Raw genomic sequence first — 21,487 nt, 5'->3', positions numbered from 1 at the left:
TGGGTGATGTAGCACAAACGTCTCTCTCTCTCTCTCTCTCACACACACACACACACACACACACACACACACACACACACACACACACACCTTTCACTGAATGACACGTAACTCAAAAGCCACCCGCCAAACTTATCAGGAGCACCTGGCTGATTCCCATAAAGCTTCCAATCACAACCCAGAGAAGTCACAGTGGCCACACTGGGCTGCCATGTGGCGACCATCAGAGACAGAGCAGAGGTGACAGTAGGTTCTCCTACACTTTCCTTGGTTCGCTCCTTGATCACCCACCTCACCCGTGTGAGTTGAATCACCCAAAAACATGCCGGGCGCCCTGTTTCTCTGCCTCCTAGTGTCTTCTGTAATCGCTGCAGAAAAAGGTAAACTCTTTAAGAATTCTCTTGACTCTCTTTAGTTCTCGTCACTGCTCTAAATGTCAAATATTGCAATGGGAATGTCTTCCTCTAAGTTCATAACAGTGTTGCAGATTTACTGATGTCCTGTACACGTTTGAGCTACTCTTTCACAACTGTGCTCCAGACTAGAAGACCTGTATGTTTTATGGATGGTTTACCCATTTAAAGAAAAAAATAAATAAATTCCCGTTTCCTAAAAAACTTTCCAGCTCATTTTGGTGATTTCCTGACTTCCCAGTGATGGGGATCTCGCTTGTGAGAGAGAAAGGCGTCTACAGGGTGAAAGTAGTTAAAACTGGGACACTTTTTCACAAAATGTTAAGAAAGAATCATAACAATTACAGATACTCATGTATTTATCCTTGTATCCTTGTAAGTGTATCATATTTTAACAGTTTGGGTTAGTTTTTTGAGACTTTAGCATCATCACTGTGATTTCCCCTGGAAAAAAAAGTAAAACTGGCACGATACATTTTTAAGCATTACATTGAAAAAAAAACTCAGATGTCGCAAATAGGGATGGGTACCGGTGTCCGGTGCCATGATGGCACCGGTTCTGACATAAACGGTAGTAACCAGACCGAAAAGCAGCGCACATTTCGGTGCTTTATTTCGGTGCTTTTTTTTCCTGAGCTGTGATACACTTCTAGCCAATCATTTTACATTTCCGAGGATAGTAGGCGGGTCCAGGTATGTACGTTCTGTTAGAGCAGAGCTACAGATTAAAAATGCCCAAGGCAAAGCGGTCAAAAGTCTGGCTGTACTTCACAGCAAAATATGCAAACTCAGCAGCCTGCAACAAGTGCTTTAAGCTGATACTGTGATACTGTCAAAGGAGGTAACACCAAGAATCCGATTAAACAGCTGGCGACGCATAGCGTTTTTTTTAAAAGCCGAGAAATGCGCTGTATTTGATAGCTTGCTGCCAGACCTCACACCGTGCACGTCGGGTGTGGTGCCAGTTATCGGACCGGAGCAACATCCCCCAAAAACCCGAAGAATAGAGTCCTGGCCCCTAGCCCTGCCAGTGTAGCAGAAATGATGAGGATGATGATGCAGCAGCAGCCGTTCTTCTCTGCATGAGTAGCTTAATGTTGTTCGTGTGTAATTTACGTTGAGTAGGCTAACCACGTTATTACATTAATGCAGGTAAGGTGAACTAGCAAACATCATCATAGCTACATGCAGCTGTCTTCTTGTTTGATGGCAGATACTCCCTTCACCCTGGCCAAAAAGGCTAAAATGACCAAAGAAAAAGAGGGAAACGGCTAAACATGAGAGGTTTTTGGACAAAGTTTGTGTTTTTTCCATTGTTTAAGCACTGCTTCCAGCCAAGAGTGATACCATATATGCCACATAGCTGCAGAAAAGGCTAACATTGTTATCTTTTTACAAAAAAAAAATAAAAACAGCTGAACATGAGAGGTTTTTGGACAAAGTTTGTGTTCTCCATTCTTTAAGCACCGGTTTGAGCACCGTTTAAGCACCGGCACCGTTTCAAAAGTACCGATTTGGCACCGGTATCGGATAAAACCTAAACGATACCCATCCCTAGTCGCAAATATGAGAAAAAGTAAAACTCTTATATACAAAGTACTATTTCATTTATTTTATTTCATCAGAAGATTCAATAACCTCTACATTTAAAAAAAAAAACTTGACTTTTCTTGAATTATTTGATGATTTGGGGTTTAAAGGGTTAAAAAATATGCTATGCCACTTCTCTAATTCTTTTGTGTCAGATGCCATCTTCTGGGTTAAACAAACCCTAAAAATAGCCCATCACTGAAAAGATCAGATCAAACTGTACAAAGTGTTGTTTCTTTGCATTTTAGTAACACATAAAATTGCATTTCATTGTAAACAAATAGGTCACATTCTATAGCAGTTAATAAATCCACAAAGATTTATTGAATAGGTTAAACTTCAAATACAAAAATACTTTACAAAGTCTTTAGTAGGTAAAAGCATTATGATGAAGACTCAATTTATTATGTTTTGGGTTTTTTTCTCTGAGACTCAATTACTAAAATTCTTTATGCCTCCTAAAATCTAGCACAAAGCAAAATCAGTTTCCATCGACAAGACTCCTTTTTGGTGCCTCGTTTTTTTCTTATAATTCTCATGCAGACGCAGATTTATTGTTTCCAATTTGGAATATTGGTGGACTACCAATAAGAAGGAAAGTCCAGGACTTTCATTCTATACATTTTGATATCAGCCATTTATATTGTTATGTATTAGCAGTGCTAGCAGCATGCCTTCAAGACTAGCAGTCGTGGTAGTGCAGTCAGCAGGTTAAAGGTCAACCACTATGGCCTTCGACAGTCCTACTAGAGATGACACAAGCCTGTAAGGACATTTTTCTTTATAGTATAAGCACTGACATCCTATATCGGGGGTCTCCAACTCCAGGCCTCGAGGGCCGGTGTCCTGCAGGTTTTAGATCTAACCGTGGGTCAACACACCTGAGTCACATTTTTAGTTCGTTACCAGGCCTCTGGAGAACTTCAGGACATGTTGAGGAGGTCATTTAGCTATTTGAATCAGCTGTGTTGGACCAAGGACACATCTACAACCTGCAGGACACCGGCCCTTGAGGCCTGGAATTGGAGACCCCTGTCCTATATACTGCATATGTGTGTGTGTCACTAAGCGAGTGCAGACTTTGTTTCCTGGTCTTATTGAGACACTGAAAAAAGGAAGTAAAATCTCTCTGCACAGTTGAGTGTTTAGTGTGTCTCCTGTCTTCCTGCCTCAGACAGCGCCCTTCCTGGACTGAATAACACCAAAGATGTTGAAGCCTTCATCGACTCTGCTGAAGTGGTGGTCATCGGATTCCTGGAGGTCAGACAAGAAAATTGCATGTGAATAAAAAAAGGTCTCAATCATAGGCTCAGATAAGTTTGGGGATTTTTTTTAAAGCAAAGCCCACAGTAGCTGTTTTGCGGCTTAGTTTATTATGTTAACATGCATGTGGAAACCCAGACACGATGAGACAAATTAGCTGAGAGTGAGACCGTGAGGTCTCCAGAAATACAGCCTTTGTTTGCACCCCGGCCTCGGTGATGCTGCTGTCACGAATACGTTTTGAAAAAGGATCTGCTTCCCGTGGCCACACCTTTGGCAGTGCTGGTGCTGTAAGGACACAGGGTGGCTGGCTGTCCCACGGTGGCGAGCTCTTTGGCCAGACTTTGTGCGGGGGAAGATGGCAGACTTGACAGGAAATACATAGGCATCTGAAGATCTGTGGGATTGGCTCCATTGCTCCTCTCATAAACAAGTGCAGAGACGAGGGGAAGGTTCAAGAGAGGATAGTGGAGGAGAAAGACAGAGAGCACACAAGGATAGTTCATAGCCGGACCATGATGCTGAAGGCAATAAGAGACAAAAATATTGGTGCTGTGACTCACTGAGAATGAACACATATTACAGGCTGCGAAATGAGAAAACGGACTGCCAGAGCTCATGCAACAGACTCTCAGAAATAGACATGATTCACCTTCCTTTGAGTCAGCCTCATCTGTCTTTTCTCCCTGGCAGCTGCACCTTCCAAATTGTTGAGGGTTTCTAGTGTCCCCCTGGAGACACTGGTGTTCTCGCTCAAATTTTACATAAGATAGGACAAACAGTAACAAACAAATAGTGAGGGGGAGAAAAAGAAGGGGAAAAAAAAGAATTTACATGGTAAGTTATGAGAGGAGGTTGAAACGGTCTCCCTCTTTGTTCCAGGGAGAGGAGAGTTATGGCTATAAAGAACTGGTGGAGGCTGTGAAGCAAGTCAGCTCTGTCCCCGCAGCCATTTGCTCCGTGAAGGAGGTGTGGGCTGAGTACAACCTCTCCTCGGATGCCATCACTCTCTTCAGAAAAGTACTGCACATATTTTCAGTAATAAACGATGTACGATGTCTGTTTTCATGAATGCGATGGTGATGCTGTGTGTGTGATGCTTGCAGGCAGATAACCACCAGGAGAACATTGATCTTTCTGAGGCCAAGGACTTAAAAGCTGACGGTCTTGTAAACTTTATTTCTGTGAACGAGATCCGATACATCACAGAGTACAGCCAAGTGGTAGGTCCCACTCATGTCTTCTTCACGGTCCTCTCCTTCTATCTAATATTATCTGTTAAGTTAACATTTCAAATACTTTTAATTAATTGAAAAATTAATGAATAAAAAGCAAAGATCCATCACACAAAATCCCCGGAAAAAGGTGGATTGTTAGAATTTTATTTCTCACATTTTGAACCCCACTCTTTTCTATGTCCTCATCACTCTCTTTTCTCTTCTGTTCCTCTCAGACAGCAGTGGGTCTGTTCAATTCAGAGGTGAAGACACATCTCCTGCTCCTTGCCAACAGGGGGAGCAAAGATTTTGTTGAGCTCAAGGAGCGACTGGGAGCCCTGGCACCCGAGTACACAGGCAAAGTGAGAATATTCCTTAGTGTAATTCAGGTGTAAAAGAGCAGCTTTGAATAAATCTGAGTGCTATATGCATCGATCAGCTTCACTCTGGAGTGTGGAAATAGAAAGGGCTCATGAGAATACAATAAGGTTTGGCTTTTTTGCTTCAGTACATCATCATAGTGGATTGAAAATCAAACAATCCATAAGTGACTGAAGTGCAGACTTTCAGCTTTAATTAAAGAGGTTTAACAAAAAAAAGTATTGACTGTTTAGGAATTACTTTCATTTTTAGACAGTCTTTAATTCTCGCTTTAATTTCAAGGTAACTGGGTAAGCATAAGAGCATAACACGTTATCAAGTCAAACATGGCAATGTTATGGCATTATGGCTACTAATGGAACCGGCTTAGGTGTGCATTGCTCATGCCAAGTCAGTCACCTGATCTGAATCCAATAGGCATTCCTGTTCAGTTACTGAAGACAGTGAGGTGTCTGCAGCTCATGGCAGGAATAAATATGAATTTATGAGGTTTAAATATCAATTTCCTGCCTTTAGGTGAGAGGCAGGTTACATCTTGGACAGGTCACCAATCTATCGCAGGGCTAACATATAGACAGACAACCATTCACACATGTGGTCAATTCAGAATCCCCTATTAGCCTAATCCCATACAGTGAGAGGAAACCAAACACAGGGAGAACATGCAAACACCACACAGGTGGGAACTTGGAAACTGCTTGTTGTGAGGCCTCAGTGCTAACAAACAGCTTTAATATAAAATCGTGTTAATTTGTCCAATTACTAAATCCTAAACAGTAAATGAAATACTTTTGTTAAACCTCTTAAGCTAAAGCTCAGAGTCTGCACTTCAGTCACATCTTGATTGTTTGATTTAAAATGCGCTGTGGTGGAACACACACAAAACTGTGTGGCCTGTTTCTATACTAGTTGATCATTAGACTGCAAACCACGTGCATCCTTCATACAGCACTTTATTCTACATCCTTTTATCTATCTCACATCTACACTTACAGACCCTTTTTGAATAAGCAATTAAGCTAACACGCAAGACTTTGGACCAAGTAGAACTTATTCAATCTGGCCAACGAAAGTATAGACGGGGATACAAAATTCTTTAATTACATTCTGCCAAAAATCAAATAACTTGATCTAATCTAATTATGTAAAATGAACCGCCTGTGTTCCAGTTCTTGTTCGTGCTGCTTAATGGAGCGCTGAAGTCCAACTTAAAGCCACTCGAGTACTTTGGCCTCAAGCCGAAGGACCTCCCACGAGTTGGCATCTACGATGGTAACTCTGACACGAAGTGGCTTCTACCGGAAGGAGAAATTTCTACAGAGCGAGTGCGGGAGTTCTGTGAGTCTTTCTTACGAGGAGAACTGAAGGTGAGCAGCTGTTACTAAAGCTTAGTCACTGCTCTTGACCGAACACATCTATGGTTGCGGTGTATACAAATCCAGTTTGAAGATTTTAATTTATTATGGCAAAATGATCATTCTCTTGAACAAACAGAGGTCAGTATCCTCCAGGAAAAATTGCAATTGCATTAGCCCACACTAGTAATGTACCATGAGCCATCTTCCATATATGAGCCACACAAAAGACAGGAAACCCCCCCCCCCCTCTGTGTATACCAGTTTGCTCTGTTACACCCCACAGAGCTCCAGCTGGCTGTGAGTTTCCACATCACTAAACTGTGGCATTAGAAATCTGAATTCAACTGACATCATATTCATTAAATGAATCAGCCCTAAAAAAAAAAAAAAAGAGAGAGAAGCAAAAATAACAGCAAAACACAAGAAAGCATAATCTGCTTAAAGGTTTAATCATAATAATCTTTTAGAGAGCACAATTGCTGATGAACCTATCGATGAGTTAATGCTTCTTTCTCTACTTCAGATTATAGTTGTTATAGTCTAATCCAAAATGTGTCATCAAAAGATGTATTAAGACAGAAAGAAAACCTGCCACTGCTATTTGCTTGCTTTTTATTTTGCGTTCAGTTTCTGGTGGGCTTTTTTTAAGCTCTCAGCTGCAGATATACTTTAAAAGGAAAAGCTTTGACTCTCATCTTCCTTTTATAAATGGTTCAATCACATATTTACTTGAATAAAGGAATCCATTTAGCTTATAAATATGTTGCTTCCCCCAGACGCTGTCTTCTAAAATGCTAAAAGATGAATACATTTATAATGTTCAGGATTAAATTACTTAAAAAAAACAAACAGATGTGGCCAGCGTAAATGAAAGTGCTCATAATGCATCCGTGTAGCTGCCATGATTGTAGTTTATTCATGAATTGCAAGACTTTGAACTTTCCTCTGAATAATGCTGAATTGATAAGCTGTCTTCTGTATTTCACTTATTGCACCTTTATTTATTTATTTATTTATTTATTTTCAGGGGATGAAAGAGGCTGAAGAAAAGCCTAAAACAGAGCTGTAGGACTCAAGAAGAAAATGAAAATGAGCTTCTTATTTACAAAATAAAATGAGTAAATTTGAATGAAAAAACTAGATTGATGTCTCTTTTCTCATAGGACTTATACCCTTTGAGCAGACAGGGAATTGTTTATATTTATGAGTGTCCATAAGTATATTATGTGTCCTTATTTATTTTCCAGTATTTGTTATGTTTTGCCTGTTTACACGAGTGTGAGTCCGTCTGCAGTCTGGTTAGTTGACCACAAGTCACTGGCCGCAAGTCGCAGTGATCTGGCGGAGTTTGTTAGTCTTGTCCACTAATGTTATTGTCAGAGCCACAACACACCAACCTCAGAGAGACTGACAGAAAGCATGCTGGGAAGATGTGGATGGAAGCACTGTAGTAAGTGGTAGTTTCTCGAATGATTCATTCTGGGGAACAGTGTTCAAATAAAGTGAAAAACACCATCTGTACAATATAAACTAACATGAAAATCACACACAGCCCTAAAGCGGGGCATCTAATTCAAGATTAACGTAAAGTTTCACTACAAGACATATCAGGATCTAAAAAAACGGAGCATATTTAGCTACAGAGGCTGTAAAAGTTCTATAAAAGAACAACAGATGGGCTGTAGACATCAAGAGTGAAAAAGGTTTGGGCTGTTCCCAAAAATATTCTCTCAAGCAAGAAGGGAATTTCAAGGCCCAGACTGGGATCAGTATAATTAGTGGTGCTGTGCTGCCAAGCGGATACATCCGGCGGAATCGGGAAAGCCTGGCAGGTGAACATTTCTCCAAGACCAGATGGAATATACAGTATGTGTCCCCCGCCATCTGAGTTTGTTTACGGCTACAAGTGAGACGGCTGACAGATGAGGCAGTGTTACATAAAGTGCTGGGGGCGGACAGACATGACAGCGTTTTCATCAAAAGGGCAAATTGTAAGTTAAAGCCTCTGTAGGGTTCACGTTTCCTTACGTCTGATATTAAATATTGCTGCCCCTCTCGTGCTCTTCTTAAATAAACAAGATGTTGTATCACCAGAAATTAAAGTATGATTTTATTTGCATTTATTGTGTTTATATTACTGTCATTTTTAATCAAGGTTCCTTCTGTCATCACATCAAAATACAAAGAACACATGATTTAATACAGAATCGCATGGCCTCCTGTGGTTTACAGATGATTTTCTTAGAAATTCTGCTAAGGCTGTTTTTAAATTGAAACTTTGGCGGCTGTTAATTTTAATAATTTGGTAATTTAGTTCTGGATGCAGGTGGGACAAGCTGACGAACATTTGGAGAGTATGGGTATGGGAAGAAAAAAAACACATAAATAATTCCATCATTTCCTCTTAAAAACAAGCAAAAACTGTTATTTGCTTTGTTTTCCTCAGAGCATAGAGTTTAAGTACATGTAGTTTCTGTTGCTCTTTACCTTATATGTCTTCAGTGCAGCAGACAGACTGCAGCCATGCCAACTGCAGATGTTCTGCTCAACAAAACTCACTCCCAACCAGTCGTGGCAGATGGCCGCCTGTCCATGAGCCTGGTTCTGCTTTAGGTTTCTTCCTGTTAAAAGGAGTTTTTCCTTTCCAATGTTGCCAAAGTGCTTGCTCCTAGGAGCTCCTATATGAGGAGCTCTTTTTTCTCGAATTATTGTAACATCTTTACAATATGAAGCACGTTGAGGCTACTGTTGTTGTGATAAAACTGAATTAATTTTAATTGAATGTGTCCTTCAGTGTGCACATTAAACATGTAGAAGTGTTTTCTTTCATTTGTGCTGTGTTTATTTGTAAAATTAGAAACAGTCTAATGTATTACTTTATGGCTGGACTATTGTTATTCATTTTTATGTTCTTAAAGCTTCCTGAAAATTCAGTTCAATTCAATTTTATTTAAATAACACCAAATAATAACAACAGCCTTACAATAATACAGAGAGAACCCCAACAATTATTCAACCCCCAATGAGCAAGCACTAAGGCTACGTCCACACTCATTGTTAGTCCATTTAAAAATCTCTGTGCTTTTCCTGAACATTTTGCCGCAACGTTTCAACGAACCGGAAAGTAAATAAACGGCAGACAGAAATGAGACAGGCCGAATCTTCTTGCGTTTCATGCATGCGCAGTACTGGAACGTAAGCGTTTTGGGCCTTTTCAATGTGGACGCACAGCTCTGTAAAAACGACTGAAAACGCTAGTGTGGACGCGGAGCGTTTTCAGACGAAAACACCGTTTTCAAATCTATCCGGGCTAGTGTGGACGTAGCCTAAGTGACTGTGGGAAGGAAAATGTCCCTTTTTGCTGGAAGCAAACTCCGACAGGAAGAAGACAGGACAAAGGACACACTGTGGGAGGGGGGCAGGTATTAATAATTACTAATGATTAAATACAGTGTGGTGTATAAATTGACTGAAAAAGAAATAGTCATGGGATTACCCCAGAAACCTAAACCTATTACAGCATAACTAAGGGAGGATCAGGATACCCTGATCCAGCCCAAACTATGAGCTTTATCAAAAAGTAAAGTTTTAAACGTAATTTTAAAAGTAAAGAGGGTGGCTGTCTCCCACATCCAACCTGGGAGATGGTTTCACAGAAGAGGGGCCTGAAGGCTCTGCCTCCCATTCCCAAAGGGAGTTTTTCCTTCCCACTGTTGGCAAATTTTTCTTACAACTGATTATATGATTATTGTGGTTTTCTCTCTAATATTACTGAATTGGTGCTTCATAAATATCACTGACCTGAGTTGAATCCACTGGATGTAGAAACTCTTAAAAAAAAGAATATGACACCACCTATATTACTGTAGCTGGTGATCATGGACAAGATAAGGCCACAGCTTCAGCTGCTTGATTCTGTAGTTTCCACTATTGTAGGTATTAGATTCATGAGTGAGCTCATGAGCTTGTGGGATTGATGGTATAAGCCTCAGGGCCATCTTTCATGACATCTGACATGTGAAGCAACAATCTCTTCCTCCTGCTGCTGAACCCAAACATGATCCTCTCTGTTCTCTGGCTCTCACGGTCCTGTTGGGCTAAACTAAGCAGTAACTTGGCTCTTACAGCCCAAAGTAAACCTCATAAATCTGCATCTAAAACTGGCCTCTCAGTAAGACAAGTCTCTAATAAGTAAGCAATAAGTATACTGTAGGTAACCGTCTTTAGCCAAGTGTGTAACTGGTGTTCCCCAGTTTTTCAGAAAAAAGGCATAAAATGTCACATGATGCTGTTTGTTTATTCTTCTGAAAAGAAGTGGTAATGTATTTAACAGAAAACAAAAATTCTTTACTGCACATTTTTTGATTTGATTTTGATTTTATTGATTAGGATTCAAATATCTCAATGAATACAGAACAAAGATCTACCACAAAGCAAGAAAGCATGAGACAAGGCTAATCAAAAGGTACTGGCTGAAGCATTTGCTTATTACGCCAACCCTTTTAACAAAAGATCTTTTTGCATGCAGCTCCTGTACACAGGGCAGAAAGAAAAAGACTTTCCCTCCATATATTTATAGTGTGCAATGCTCTGAAACCACATCGATGTACTTTACAGATTTAGATTACTGTGTGTATGTGTGTTTACTGCTTGTATAACAAAACTTTTATTACTCCCTTACTTTGTGCGGCACACAAAAAGCAAAAAAGCACAAGTGTTTTTCATTTTTATTATCAGTATGAAGTTGTAGCTTCATATGCTTATTAAATAGATGGTATGTGTGTGAGGTTGTGTAGTAGTAGTAGTGTGTGTGTGTGTAGTGGGGTGGTGGGGGGCAGCAGTTTAATATCGATGGGTTTTTTTTAGGAAATGTGTTTTGCTGGCTTGATGAAAGGTTTTGTGGTAAGTGTGAAGTCCCATCCATCCAATTTACAAAAATAGCCTTTATTTTGAAAGATGCAGATGGCATCTAAACATGCAGAAAAAAATGTAGATAGCTATAATGTATTATTAGAGCTTCCTGCAGGAGAGCTCAACCTAATACATTTTTTTTTGTTCTTCCTCCTGAATGCCACAAAAAACCTTCTGTTTGTCGAAACATGACGTCACACAAGTGTCTTGTGGTGGTTTGATGGATCAGGTGACGAGAAAGAGGACCGGCTTCAGCACCATACAGACCTCGTGTGCCAAAATGTGCAGTGAGGATGTGCTAGAAGTCCATGAGATGTCCAACACCACTGCTGTGTTGGGTGAGGCTGATTTAGCTGACAGGCACCTTGAGATCAAACAGAGCCCTACTCTGGCAGTTGCTGAAGTTTCGTGATGCCATGAAATAAAAGCTCCATCCTCTGCACAACTCTTAAAAATTTTTAGTCAGTGAAGGGGAAAGCATCTTCCCACCCACTCTGTATGCAGAGGGGGCAGACTGCTGTCAACCTTAACTGAGGATACAGTCAGGTGGTGGAAAAAATACTTTGAGGATCTCCTCAATCCCACTGGCACACCTTCCATAGAGGAAGCAGGGTATGGAGACAAGGGGTATGCCTGTGGCTGGGGTCACTGAGTTTTATATAAACTCTGGTGACAGGGGCCCTAAGACCTAGAGTCCCTTTGCCCTTGGATTGGTGGTGGCCCCTATTTTTAAGAAGGTGTGTACAAAGTTCAGGGAGATCACACTTCTCACCCTCCCTTGGAAGCCTCAGCCTCCCCTTGTAGACATGAGAGAGGAGGTGTAAATTTAGTTTTTATTGCTAACAATAAATTAAACTCATTCATGATGGCAGCTGGACTACTACCTAGAAAAGAATTTCTAGGTGTAACTGAGATGGATGTGGTCTCAGGATCTCATTTTGCACTGGGGCACTTTACAGCCAAGTGTGAAGCAATCTAAGGCCATAGTTCTCCCCCAAACACGGTGAAGAATCCACTTTGGGTGGGGAATAAATTGCTGCCTAAAGTGAAAGAGTGCAAGTGTCTCAGGTGGTTGTTCATGAGGGAGGAAACAAGGGATCTGGAGATTGACATTCAGATAGTTGCAGCGTCAGCAGTGATGCAAGTACTGCCATCTGTTATGGTGAAAGCGAGCTGAGCATGAAAGGAAAGCTGATGACTTAGCAGTTGATCTATGTTTGTACCCTTAGTTATGGAAACAAGCACTGTATGCCAGAAAGAATGAGATCACAGATACAGGTAGCAGAAACAAGCTTCCCTCAAAAGGTTTCAGGCCATCTGTTAGACATAGGGTGAGGTGCTCAGTCAGTAGCGCCTCAGAATAGAGACACTTCTTCTCCACATCAAACGAAGGAAGCTGAGGCATTTTAGCATCTAAGATGCCTGCAGGATTATCTCCTGGGCAGAACTGTTTGAAGGGGCTTGAAACTGGGGGTGCTGAATATATGAGTGTTTGTGCGCGCACGCTTAGTGCAACACATGTGAGGCAGAAACACAGGTGAGCAAATTGATTATGAAACACTTAAAAAGTATACCAGTCTTTCAACTACGAGTTTTCTTTAGACACAGCAGTCAAGATGTGCATACACACACAATAACCTATGTGTGTGCAGCTAACCAAAACCTAAACCTAACCCTAAATAATGACATGAATCATTTTTGAAATTTAAAATACATTTATCTGTTTTTTTGCATTTGCAGGGGTTACTGTACTGTACTTCCCGCAGCATTGCTCTTAAGGTTTTTCAGCCATGTCCAAATAGGAAGAGAAACCCAATAAATGCAGGCGAGATATATCTCTATATCTTTACAGCTAGCTTGGGAATGCTTCACTGTTCTCCCATGACAGTTTGAGGAGGTGACAGGGGAGAAAGAAGGCCTCTGTTTAGACTGCTGCCCCCCCACCCCCCCCACCCCCCCAAGCCAAACTCCCATAAGTGGCAGAAAATGATGGATGGATGGATGTAATAACATAGCTGCTTCATTATAAATCCATGTCCAGTATTATAATGTAATTTTAAATTTTGTGTCTAAGCACAACTAAAATTTAACTGCTAAAAATCAAAAAACTTGTTTTGCTTTTATTTAAGCTGGATAATTTTTACTGCTAATTGTTTGTTGTTTTTTGTTTGTTTAATATACTAAAGGAACAGCTAGAACTGGCTCTTGCGGTAACACTGTTGTATAACAGCACCGTGTCCGACAGTTCCTTACTCTTTTCAGATGTTACACTGTAATATTTAAATGTTGCTGAAATATATTATGGGTATTTTAGGTACCTTACTGCAGACACAACACGAACAAAAGGAAATGTCATGCTTTTCTCCGAGCTTCCACACGCAGCCTGAGGTAATGGTTTTAAAAAATGCTGAATACAGTCCTCTAACTGGTCATTTGAAAGTTGTTTGTTGCAAAGATATGAGGCATGTGCATCATGCAACAGGAATAAAGCTGGTATGGATAAGAGTTCCAGTAAGAATGGCTCTGCTTACCCATCACCCATGAGGCCATCTGTCTGATGGATATAGACGTCTTTACTAGATACTGATTCTGTGTAAACTACACAAAGCTCAAAGAGAAGCAAATGATGGTTAGCCAAGAAAAGAAATTCCAGATTTCAACCCCACTGAAGTGTCGTGGAAGTATTTACAAGAACAAAAACTGACCGTCTTGTAGTTAGAGATATTTTCCTTTGAAAGGTGAAACAAAATTTCAGCAAACTGACAATAACGAGAAATTGTCCCTGCTTAAAAAAGGGAAATGATAACTTCTCAGGAATTTATTTCTCTACGTGAGAGCATATCTTCAGACCAAATGTGAAGAGGTCATTTTCTGATTGAGATCTTTGTGCTTTTTTAAATTTGTTTTGTTTTTAAATTTAGCCCCACAGGCTGAAAATTAATTTACCTTTTTTTTTTTACTTAATACTTATTGCTTATTACTATTTACATACTTAATGAATCACTTTGTAATTCAACTATTGTTTCTTTGACTTTTCTTTTAGTTGTTTGTTGATATTGTAATTCACTGCTAACTATTAGCAGTAAAATGTGTTTGCGATAAAGTCAATATGCAACAGCATATGCTCTATGTCGTTTTCTCAAAAGAGTTTCTTTGTAAGTTTTTTTTTTTGTATTTTTACTGGTTATGATATGACTAAATATACTGATAATCATACATGTGCAAATAGACAATGGAAAAGTACAATGAAACAGAGAAAAATCATTGGATTTATCAAAAAAGTTCCAATAACAACAACGTAACGGATCATTTACTAAATAAAATTTTAGTGATAAGACGATGTAATCAAAAGCCAGGGTAAGGAAGTGCTTCATAGTTCGGCCTCAGATCATTTGATAGATTGTTCCAGTAGCTCGGAGCATGAAAACTGAATGAAAAAATCTTTGGAATGCCAAAATCATTCCCTGAAACATTATGTATCTCAGGGGATGTGATTTAAAAATACATTTGTAGGAAGTTCTTAAATTAAAGAAAAATATGAAAAAAGGGAAAAATGATGACATTTGACTTGTGAGGATATTACATCATCTGCTTTAGAAAAAGATGCTCATCACTGATATGACTTGACTGCTGTGATCATACACAGTACAGTCGCTATCACATGTTTTAGTTGTATTTAAATCTGCTAGATGCACAAGAGCTGGGACAATTGTGAAAAACTGAGAGCGTTACCTGATGTCTACATGATATTAATTAAAAGCCAGGATGTGGCAGCAACGAGGAACTGTGTCTGCTGCATTTCCTGCCTCCTCGGGGATGTTATCACAATTGTTTTCTCCAACTGTGTCCCCCGAGTACTAAATCCACAAAAATCCACAAAAATGGACACTGGACGAGACACTGAAATTACATGGCATGAAGTCCAAAACAAATCCTAGACACCAGGAATAACGCTAGACTACGAAGCACAAAGGACAACAAGGTCACTCTGCACCACTGGATCTGGCTCACTACATGACAAATGAAGCCATTCGGGGCTCTTTGAGATAAATATGTATATACACGAGTCAAGTGATATGTGTGTGTGAAAGTTTGGTTATCTACACAGTATTTAAGATGCAATATGGTTTAGGTCAAAGCTGCAAACTCCAATACCTTTTTTAAAAATATACAAGCCACCAAAGCCGCACTCGAATATATCGCACAAACAGAAAACTGCATCCAAACCCGCGTGCATAACGCTGTGCGTCCAACACATGGGGGTTGTCTAAATTTATCTCTCTATATGCTGAAATACGCTGACTGACACTGTGCATTGGGCCGCTGGTTGGTGTTGGTAAGCCATAGCCGTGCACTGGATCTCTCCAGGACCTGGGCCGAGATGGATCTGTAAATAGCGTTTGACTGCGGTTTCGAGTGGGACTCTGCAACACTCTAATTAAGCTCTGTCGCATAATGAGGCTCACTGCTGTTCCGTGTCACTCGATTAGTAGGTTGTGGTAGGCTCAGACTATAGTTTGGGGTTTGTGTGGGTGGGAGATCACATCTGGGGCAAGGAATATAGAAACATAACAGCAATGGCAGACCTGGCAACCTTGATGTTAAAGAGGCAGCCCTGCAGTGGGTCGTCTGGATTAAAATCCAATTAAATGTTAAGGATATTTTATAGAAATCTTGTAATAGCACCAGTTTGGACTTTCAGGGTTTGTTGTATTATTTATACTTCAGCGATGACGGATCAGGACTTAAAGGAATTTGAAGGGGATATATAAGACTGGTAAACAAGACAAGTATATAAAAAATGATTAGTTTTGCCTTAAAAAAAAATTGCATTTTTTGTTGGAGAAAATATTACTAAATATATATATATATATATATTGTGGAGTTTATCCAAAAGCAAGAGAAAGGAAGTATTTTGAGATCTCTATTCAGACATTTAACTCAAAATTGATCTACAGGTCGTTCAAGTTCTTCAAAAGTTATCTTTAACTATTTCTGATGAGTTTTTTTCTTTGTATGTGAAAAATGCATATTTGCACACGCGCACGTTGTGGAGAAAACAGCACTTCCACAAAGAGTGTAGGGAATAATTCATCCATCATTCTGTCAACATATGCTCGTACTCACAGGTTTACATGTGTTGCCATGTACTGTACGTAATGTCAAATGCCAGAAATGTTTGTGGCTGTGGCTGTTGGATGAGTTTTTGGACTCTGTGCCAGGAGCTGTTTGGATGTTTATGTGAGTTTTCATGATAAGTGGAAGCGGAAACGGTGACATTTGATTCCCCAGCCAATCAGAGGATTATCTCATTGTGTGGGTCTGGTCTGACAAGAGAGGTGGACTACAGTATATATTGACCTCGACTTGGGAGAAAGAAACAGAACAAGCCGTCAGAGGAAAGCAAAGAAGAAGAAGAAGAAGCTGTAAAAGAATCGAGTTGTCTACAAGGAGACACTAACTACAAGACATCATGAAGGCTCTAACTCTCCTCTCCATCTGCGCTCTTCTCTCAGTGTGCTGGTCCATGGGAGGTAAGGACAAACTCTTGTTAATGCTGTGAAGCTGAGAATCGTTCTCGACCTTTTTAGGGGCGATGTGAGCACCTACAGTACGATTAACGTATGCCATTGTTTGTTTTCATCAGCGGTGGAACCCGAGGTTGTCGTGGACCCCGATGCCGACACAGCTGCTGATGTTGCACCTGCTGACCCTGCCGCTTCTGATTCCTCCTCCGCTTCCGACTCCTCTTCCTCCTCTGAGTCCGATTCCGCCTCATCTGACTCTTCCTCAGACTCTTCAGCATCCGATTCATCATCCTCAGAGTCCTCTGAATCCTCTGAGTCCTCACAGTCTTCAGAGTCCTCTGAATCTTCCGAGTCCTCTGAGTCCGACTCCTCTGCATCAGACTCTGGCTCTGACTCTTCTTCATCATCATCGTCATCCTCATCTTCCTCAGAGTCAGCCAGTTCTGAGGGTGGGTAGCAGATTTGTTTGATAGAAGCTTTGCATAGTTTTAGAATTTAAACGTGAAAAAAGTAAAAGTCTAAAGTTGCAATGTTTGACTCTTCAGCCAATCCAGTGGTGATGAAGAGAGATCTGGCCGCTGTTCTTCTGAGAAGCCGAAGAGCCGCTCCAGCTGGTAACCTCTCCCCTCTGCAGCTGGAAAGGTACAGCCGTTTTCTTTCACTTTGCAGTTTCTTGCTACAAAAGTCAATATTCATAAGTAAAATGCGGTACATACATGCACCATCTAAAACCATTTCTCTCCACCACCCTTCAGCCTCAGAGAGGTGTGTGAGCTGAACGTTGCCTGCGACGAGATGGCCGACACTTCCGGCATTGTGGCCGCGTACACCGCCTACTATGGTCCCGTCCCTTTCTAAGTTAAAAAAGATCTCTGTCATTCATATGTGTACTGTTTTTCTGTCATTTTCTTATGCAACAGTGCAACAACTCCCCTAAATCAGAAGCAGAACACAAAAACCATGGTTCAGAACCATGCTATGATGCTACACAGAGAATTTCTTTAGGCACAAATTATTGCACAAGTGGCCAGCTATAGTGGTCCTGAAAGAAACTGCCTCTTCCAGGCTTTCAGAGAGAGGCACATGGAGACACAAGCCTGTGAAGTATGTTATAGTAGCCCACACAAGTTTTAAATTATTCTTTTCATCTGTAGTGTAATGCAGTGAATGGTGCTACAAGTGCAAATGTATTGTTTCGTTTTTCTTTTTTTTTCTTTTGATGTACTGATGTTTTGATATTATGGATAGTCTTACTTTAAGTGGTAGTTCAAGTGAGTAATGGATGTAGTCGTAGAGGTAGTGTAGTGTTAGCATTGTGTTGATAGTGGTAGTGTACACTATGTGTAAAATGCACATCAGTTATCTGTTATGACTGTAACCACAAATTGCCTCTGGGTTTGAAAATAATAAATTATTTTGGTTTTTGTCAAATTGTTGCATTGTCCTCATGAATTTTTAATTTTAGTTCCTGATCTAAGAAAACAGAATGTTTGGGGGGATACTCAAGGTTTGGCACTAAAGGGCACTGAACACATGCTCCACACTGATATATGTCAGATTGTTTAATATGCTAACTTGTGAGCTAACAGCAGTGGTTCTAGTCAGATAAAGCACTGTGAGATCCCAGCTGCAGCTTGAAGATGAGCAGCCAGAGCCGTCAGTTGTCAGAGGTAGTTAGGAAACCTTATGAGACAGATTCTCTATTGTCATTATGCAGTCACATAATGTAATTCTGTATGCTAGTTCTCACCTTAAAACAGACCGCATTACAACATACATACAAATACACAAATAGTACATACAGTAGACAAATAATTGGAACTGAACAATTGAGGTGATTCAGATGGATTTGCGCTGAACTATTACACATAGACATGCGTTGTGTCTTCAGTATCCTCTTCCTCTTCTGCTTTTCCTCAAATGCCTTGTGCTTCCTTTGATTACCATTAGATGGCAGTGTTGGTCAATCAGTCACCTTAGCCTGTAGAAGTCAGGACTTTTATACTCACCGGCCACTTGTTTAGGTCGACCTGTTCAAAACCTCATTAGTGCAAATATTTAACCAGCCAGGGCATTTAAGCAGGTAGAGTTGGTCAAGACTTGACAGTAACACCTGTAAAGGCTTGCTACAACCAAGGTGTGCAGGGTAGTCTATCTGAATACGGCTGCTGATTATGTCCTTCCTTTGATGTTGAGATGGTTTTTGGAAAGGATAGTGCATCATGTCACAAAGCTCAAATCATCTCAAACTTGTTTCTTCAACATGACAGTGAGTTCACTGCTTAGAGTCACCAGATAACAGTGGAACACCTCTGGGATTTATTGTAAAGGCTCACATCATAGATGTGCAGCTGACACATCTGCAGCGACTGTGTGATACTATCATGTCAATGTGGATTTTCTATAATAGCGTGTTCAATATGTACAACAAAGAATAAAGGCAGGTATGAAGGCAAAATGGGGGTCAAAACAGTACTAGCACAGTGTACCTAATAAAGTGGCTGCTGAGTGTAATTCTGTACTAGTTTTATAGGTGATTTAAGAGTTTCCAAAGATACAAGATATGTTATTCTGAATTTGGGATTAATTATGTTCAAGACATCTAAACTATTTTTCTTCTGATGGACTAAAAATACAACAAACACACGCCGTCACACAGATGTCATAATATTAGTATGTCTATCAAAATTAATCTGATCTGCTGTCACCCAATGAAATGGGTGCCAGCAGTGTGTGTGTGTGTGTGTGTGTGTGTGTGTGTGTGTGTGTGTGAGAGAGAGAGAGAGAGAGAGAGAGAGAGAGAGAGACATTTCCATGGCATTACAGTTTTTTACAGACGCTAGGACACATTTCTCAATACTTAGATCACTTTTGCAAAACTCCTCACACAGTGAGCACAACAGAAGTCTATGTGGGCTAAACTGAGGATCAGTTATCATTGTTTTGGCACAAAATGCATTCAATGACTACATCTCTCAAATTTCATGAATTATTTTCTCACTCAGATACAACAACTGCCAAAAATCTTTGTACAGGACATTTTGCATGTGCTTACATACTGTTTTCAAAACTGTTAAACTTATGGCCAAAACAATAACACAATGCAAAACTTGAAAAGACAGCAAAATTCAACAGCAATATTTTATTGAAACATATTTTAAATCTAACAATGCAGTTTAACCAGCCACAGCTGATTCCCATTGTAGATGAACCTCTACACAGGTGTTACTCCTTCAATTTCATTACAAAAGGAGACAACTGCTGAATAGGTTTGTTTTGTGACGTAAACATGGACCCAGCCAGAAATGGAGAAGTGGCTGAAAGAGGAAGAAGAGTGGCTGGGAGGGGGCGAGGAATACGTATGCGTGGTGGAAGAAGAATAAGAGGAAGATCAAGAGCTGTAGTCTCAGATGAGATCAGAGCTACTGTAATTGATCATGTAGTAAATCATGGTCACTCAATGAGAGAGGCTGGTCAGAGAGTGCAGCCAAATCTGCAACGCTCTACAGTGGCATCTATTGCTAGAGCAAACCAACAGGTAACTTGTATTCTGCAGGGGCATTTGCACATTTCAGAAGTAAATAAGCTTTTGTGTAATTGTTGTTGCATTTCTGCTTAGGACTCAACGGTCACCTCACACAGGAGGGAGAGGACGGATGTTCACTGATGTGCAGGAAACTGCCATTGTTGATATGGTCATCAGAAACAATGGGATAAAACTCACTGAAATTAGACAGAGTCTTGGCAGACAACGTTACTTTTGCAAATATTCACAGTGTAAGCGTAACAACAATTTCTAGAGTCCTGAAAAAACATCAGGTCAGGATGAAACAGTTGTACACTGTGCCTTTTGAGAGGAACTCTGAACATGTCAAGCAACTCAGGAACCAGTATGTCCAAGTAAGATCAGAATAAAATACAGATCTGTTTTTGAACAAAACCAAACACACAAAGACAATTATACAAATTTACTACTGTAACAGCTTATGTTGCCATGTGGATTTATGTTAGAGAGTCATGGAGATTGAAGGCAGGCAAACACACCACATTTTCATCTTTGTGGATGAGGCAGGTTTCAACTTGGCCAAAGCACGGCGACGAGGGAGGAATGTGATTGGGAAGAGAGCCACAGTGAATGTCCCGGGCCAGAGGGGTGCCAACATCACAATGTGCGGAGCAATATCCACTGATGGACTGCTGCTACACAGACCACTGATTGGGCCATACAACACTGAACGGCTCCTTGCGTTCCTGCATGATCTCTATGGAAGGGTTGTGCTAGGTGAGGAAAGGGATGCGGAGAGAAGGAATCAGCCAACATTTATGATTGTATGGGACAATGTGGCATTTCATCACTCCCATGCAGTCAGAGTGGTTTGCAGCCCATCCCAGAATGGAGTCTCTTTTCCTCCCACCTTACTCTCCATTCCTCAACCCCATAGAGGAATTCTTTTCCTCATGGCGGTGGAAGGTTTACGACCATCATCCACATGATCAAATGTCCCTCCTGGATGCAATGAATGCTGGATGCCTGGACATATCAGCAGAAGATTGCCAGGGATGCCTAGGTGTATTGCTCTAGATGACATTAGATGTGATGTGGATGAGAACCTGTGGCCAAATGGAGAAGACAGAGTAGATTAGCATTACTATTGTATGTGCATCAGTGGATGGTGTGTATACAAATTCTTGTATTTTGGGATTACTTGGTGCAAAAAAATAATACATAAACAAATATTAACGAATTCTGCATGATGTCTGATTCATTCCAGTAACATACATTGAAATTATAAACAGATGTGTCCTTGTTTTACACAAGAAAACAC

General features: G+C 40.5%; 2 protein-coding genes across 2 annotated transcripts; both read left to right on the top strand.

Moving 5' to 3' along the window:
- Positions 1–228: 228 nt before the first annotated feature.
- On the top strand, positions 229–7,359 carry erp27 (endoplasmic reticulum protein 27). Its single transcript, XM_086297610.1, has 7 exons — positions 229–380; positions 3,178–3,263; positions 4,149–4,286; positions 4,373–4,489; positions 4,720–4,845; positions 6,034–6,231; positions 7,250–7,359. The coding sequence occupies exons 1-7, from the start codon at positions 323–325 to the stop codon at positions 7,289–7,291; spliced, it is 765 nt and encodes a 254-aa protein (XP_086153736.1). The 5' UTR covers positions 229–322; the 3' UTR covers positions 7,292–7,359.
- Positions 7,360–16,527: 9,168 nt separating this feature from the next.
- bglapl (bone gamma-carboxyglutamate (gla) protein, like) lies at positions 16,528–18,092 on the top strand. Its single transcript, XM_086297609.1, has 4 exons — positions 16,528–16,667; positions 16,781–17,110; positions 17,207–17,303; positions 17,417–18,092. Exons 1-4 carry the CDS (start codon positions 16,607–16,609, stop codon positions 17,517–17,519), a joined length of 591 nt encoding a protein of 196 aa, XP_086153735.1. The 5' UTR covers positions 16,528–16,606; the 3' UTR covers positions 17,520–18,092.
- Positions 18,093–21,487: the final 3,395 nt, after the last annotated feature.

The sequence above is a fragment of the Aulonocara sp. 'chitande type north' Nkhata Bay genome, linkage group LG6 (genome assembly GCF_057382095.1).
Source record: "Aulonocara sp. 'chitande type north' Nkhata Bay isolate Kocher_YH1m ecotype deep benthic linkage group LG6, A_spYH_male_GT1.1, whole genome shotgun sequence".
Lineage (NCBI taxonomy): Eukaryota > Metazoa > Chordata > Actinopteri > Cichliformes > Cichlidae > Aulonocara > Aulonocara sp. 'chitande type north' Nkhata Bay.
Note: the sequence above shows the minus strand (reverse complement) of the source record. Positions and strands in the feature narration are given on the sequence as shown.

Excerpts from the sequence above, each read along its gene's own strand:
- bglapl (XM_086297609.1), top strand. The coding sequence starts at position 16,607 with ATGAAGGCTCTAACTCTCCTCTCCATCTGCGCTCTTCTCTCAGTGTGC. Across the intron at positions 17,111-17,206 it reads AGAGTCAGCCAGTTCTGAGG|CCAATCCAGTGGTGATGAAG; the intron begins GTGGGTAGCAGA and ends TTGACTCTTCAG. Across the intron at positions 17,304-17,416 it reads TCCCCTCTGCAGCTGGAAAG|CCTCAGAGAGGTGTGTGAGC; the intron begins GTACAGCCGTTT and ends ACCACCCTTCAG.
- erp27 (XM_086297610.1), top strand. The coding sequence starts at position 323 with ATGCCGGGCGCCCTGTTTCTCTGCCTCCTAGTGTCTTCTGTAATCGCT. Across the intron at positions 381-3,177 it reads TGTAATCGCTGCAGAAAAAG|ACAGCGCCCTTCCTGGACTG; the intron begins GTAAACTCTTTA and ends TTCCTGCCTCAG. Across the intron at positions 3,264-4,148 it reads TGGTCATCGGATTCCTGGAG|GGAGAGGAGAGTTATGGCTA; the intron begins GTCAGACAAGAA and ends TCTTTGTTCCAG.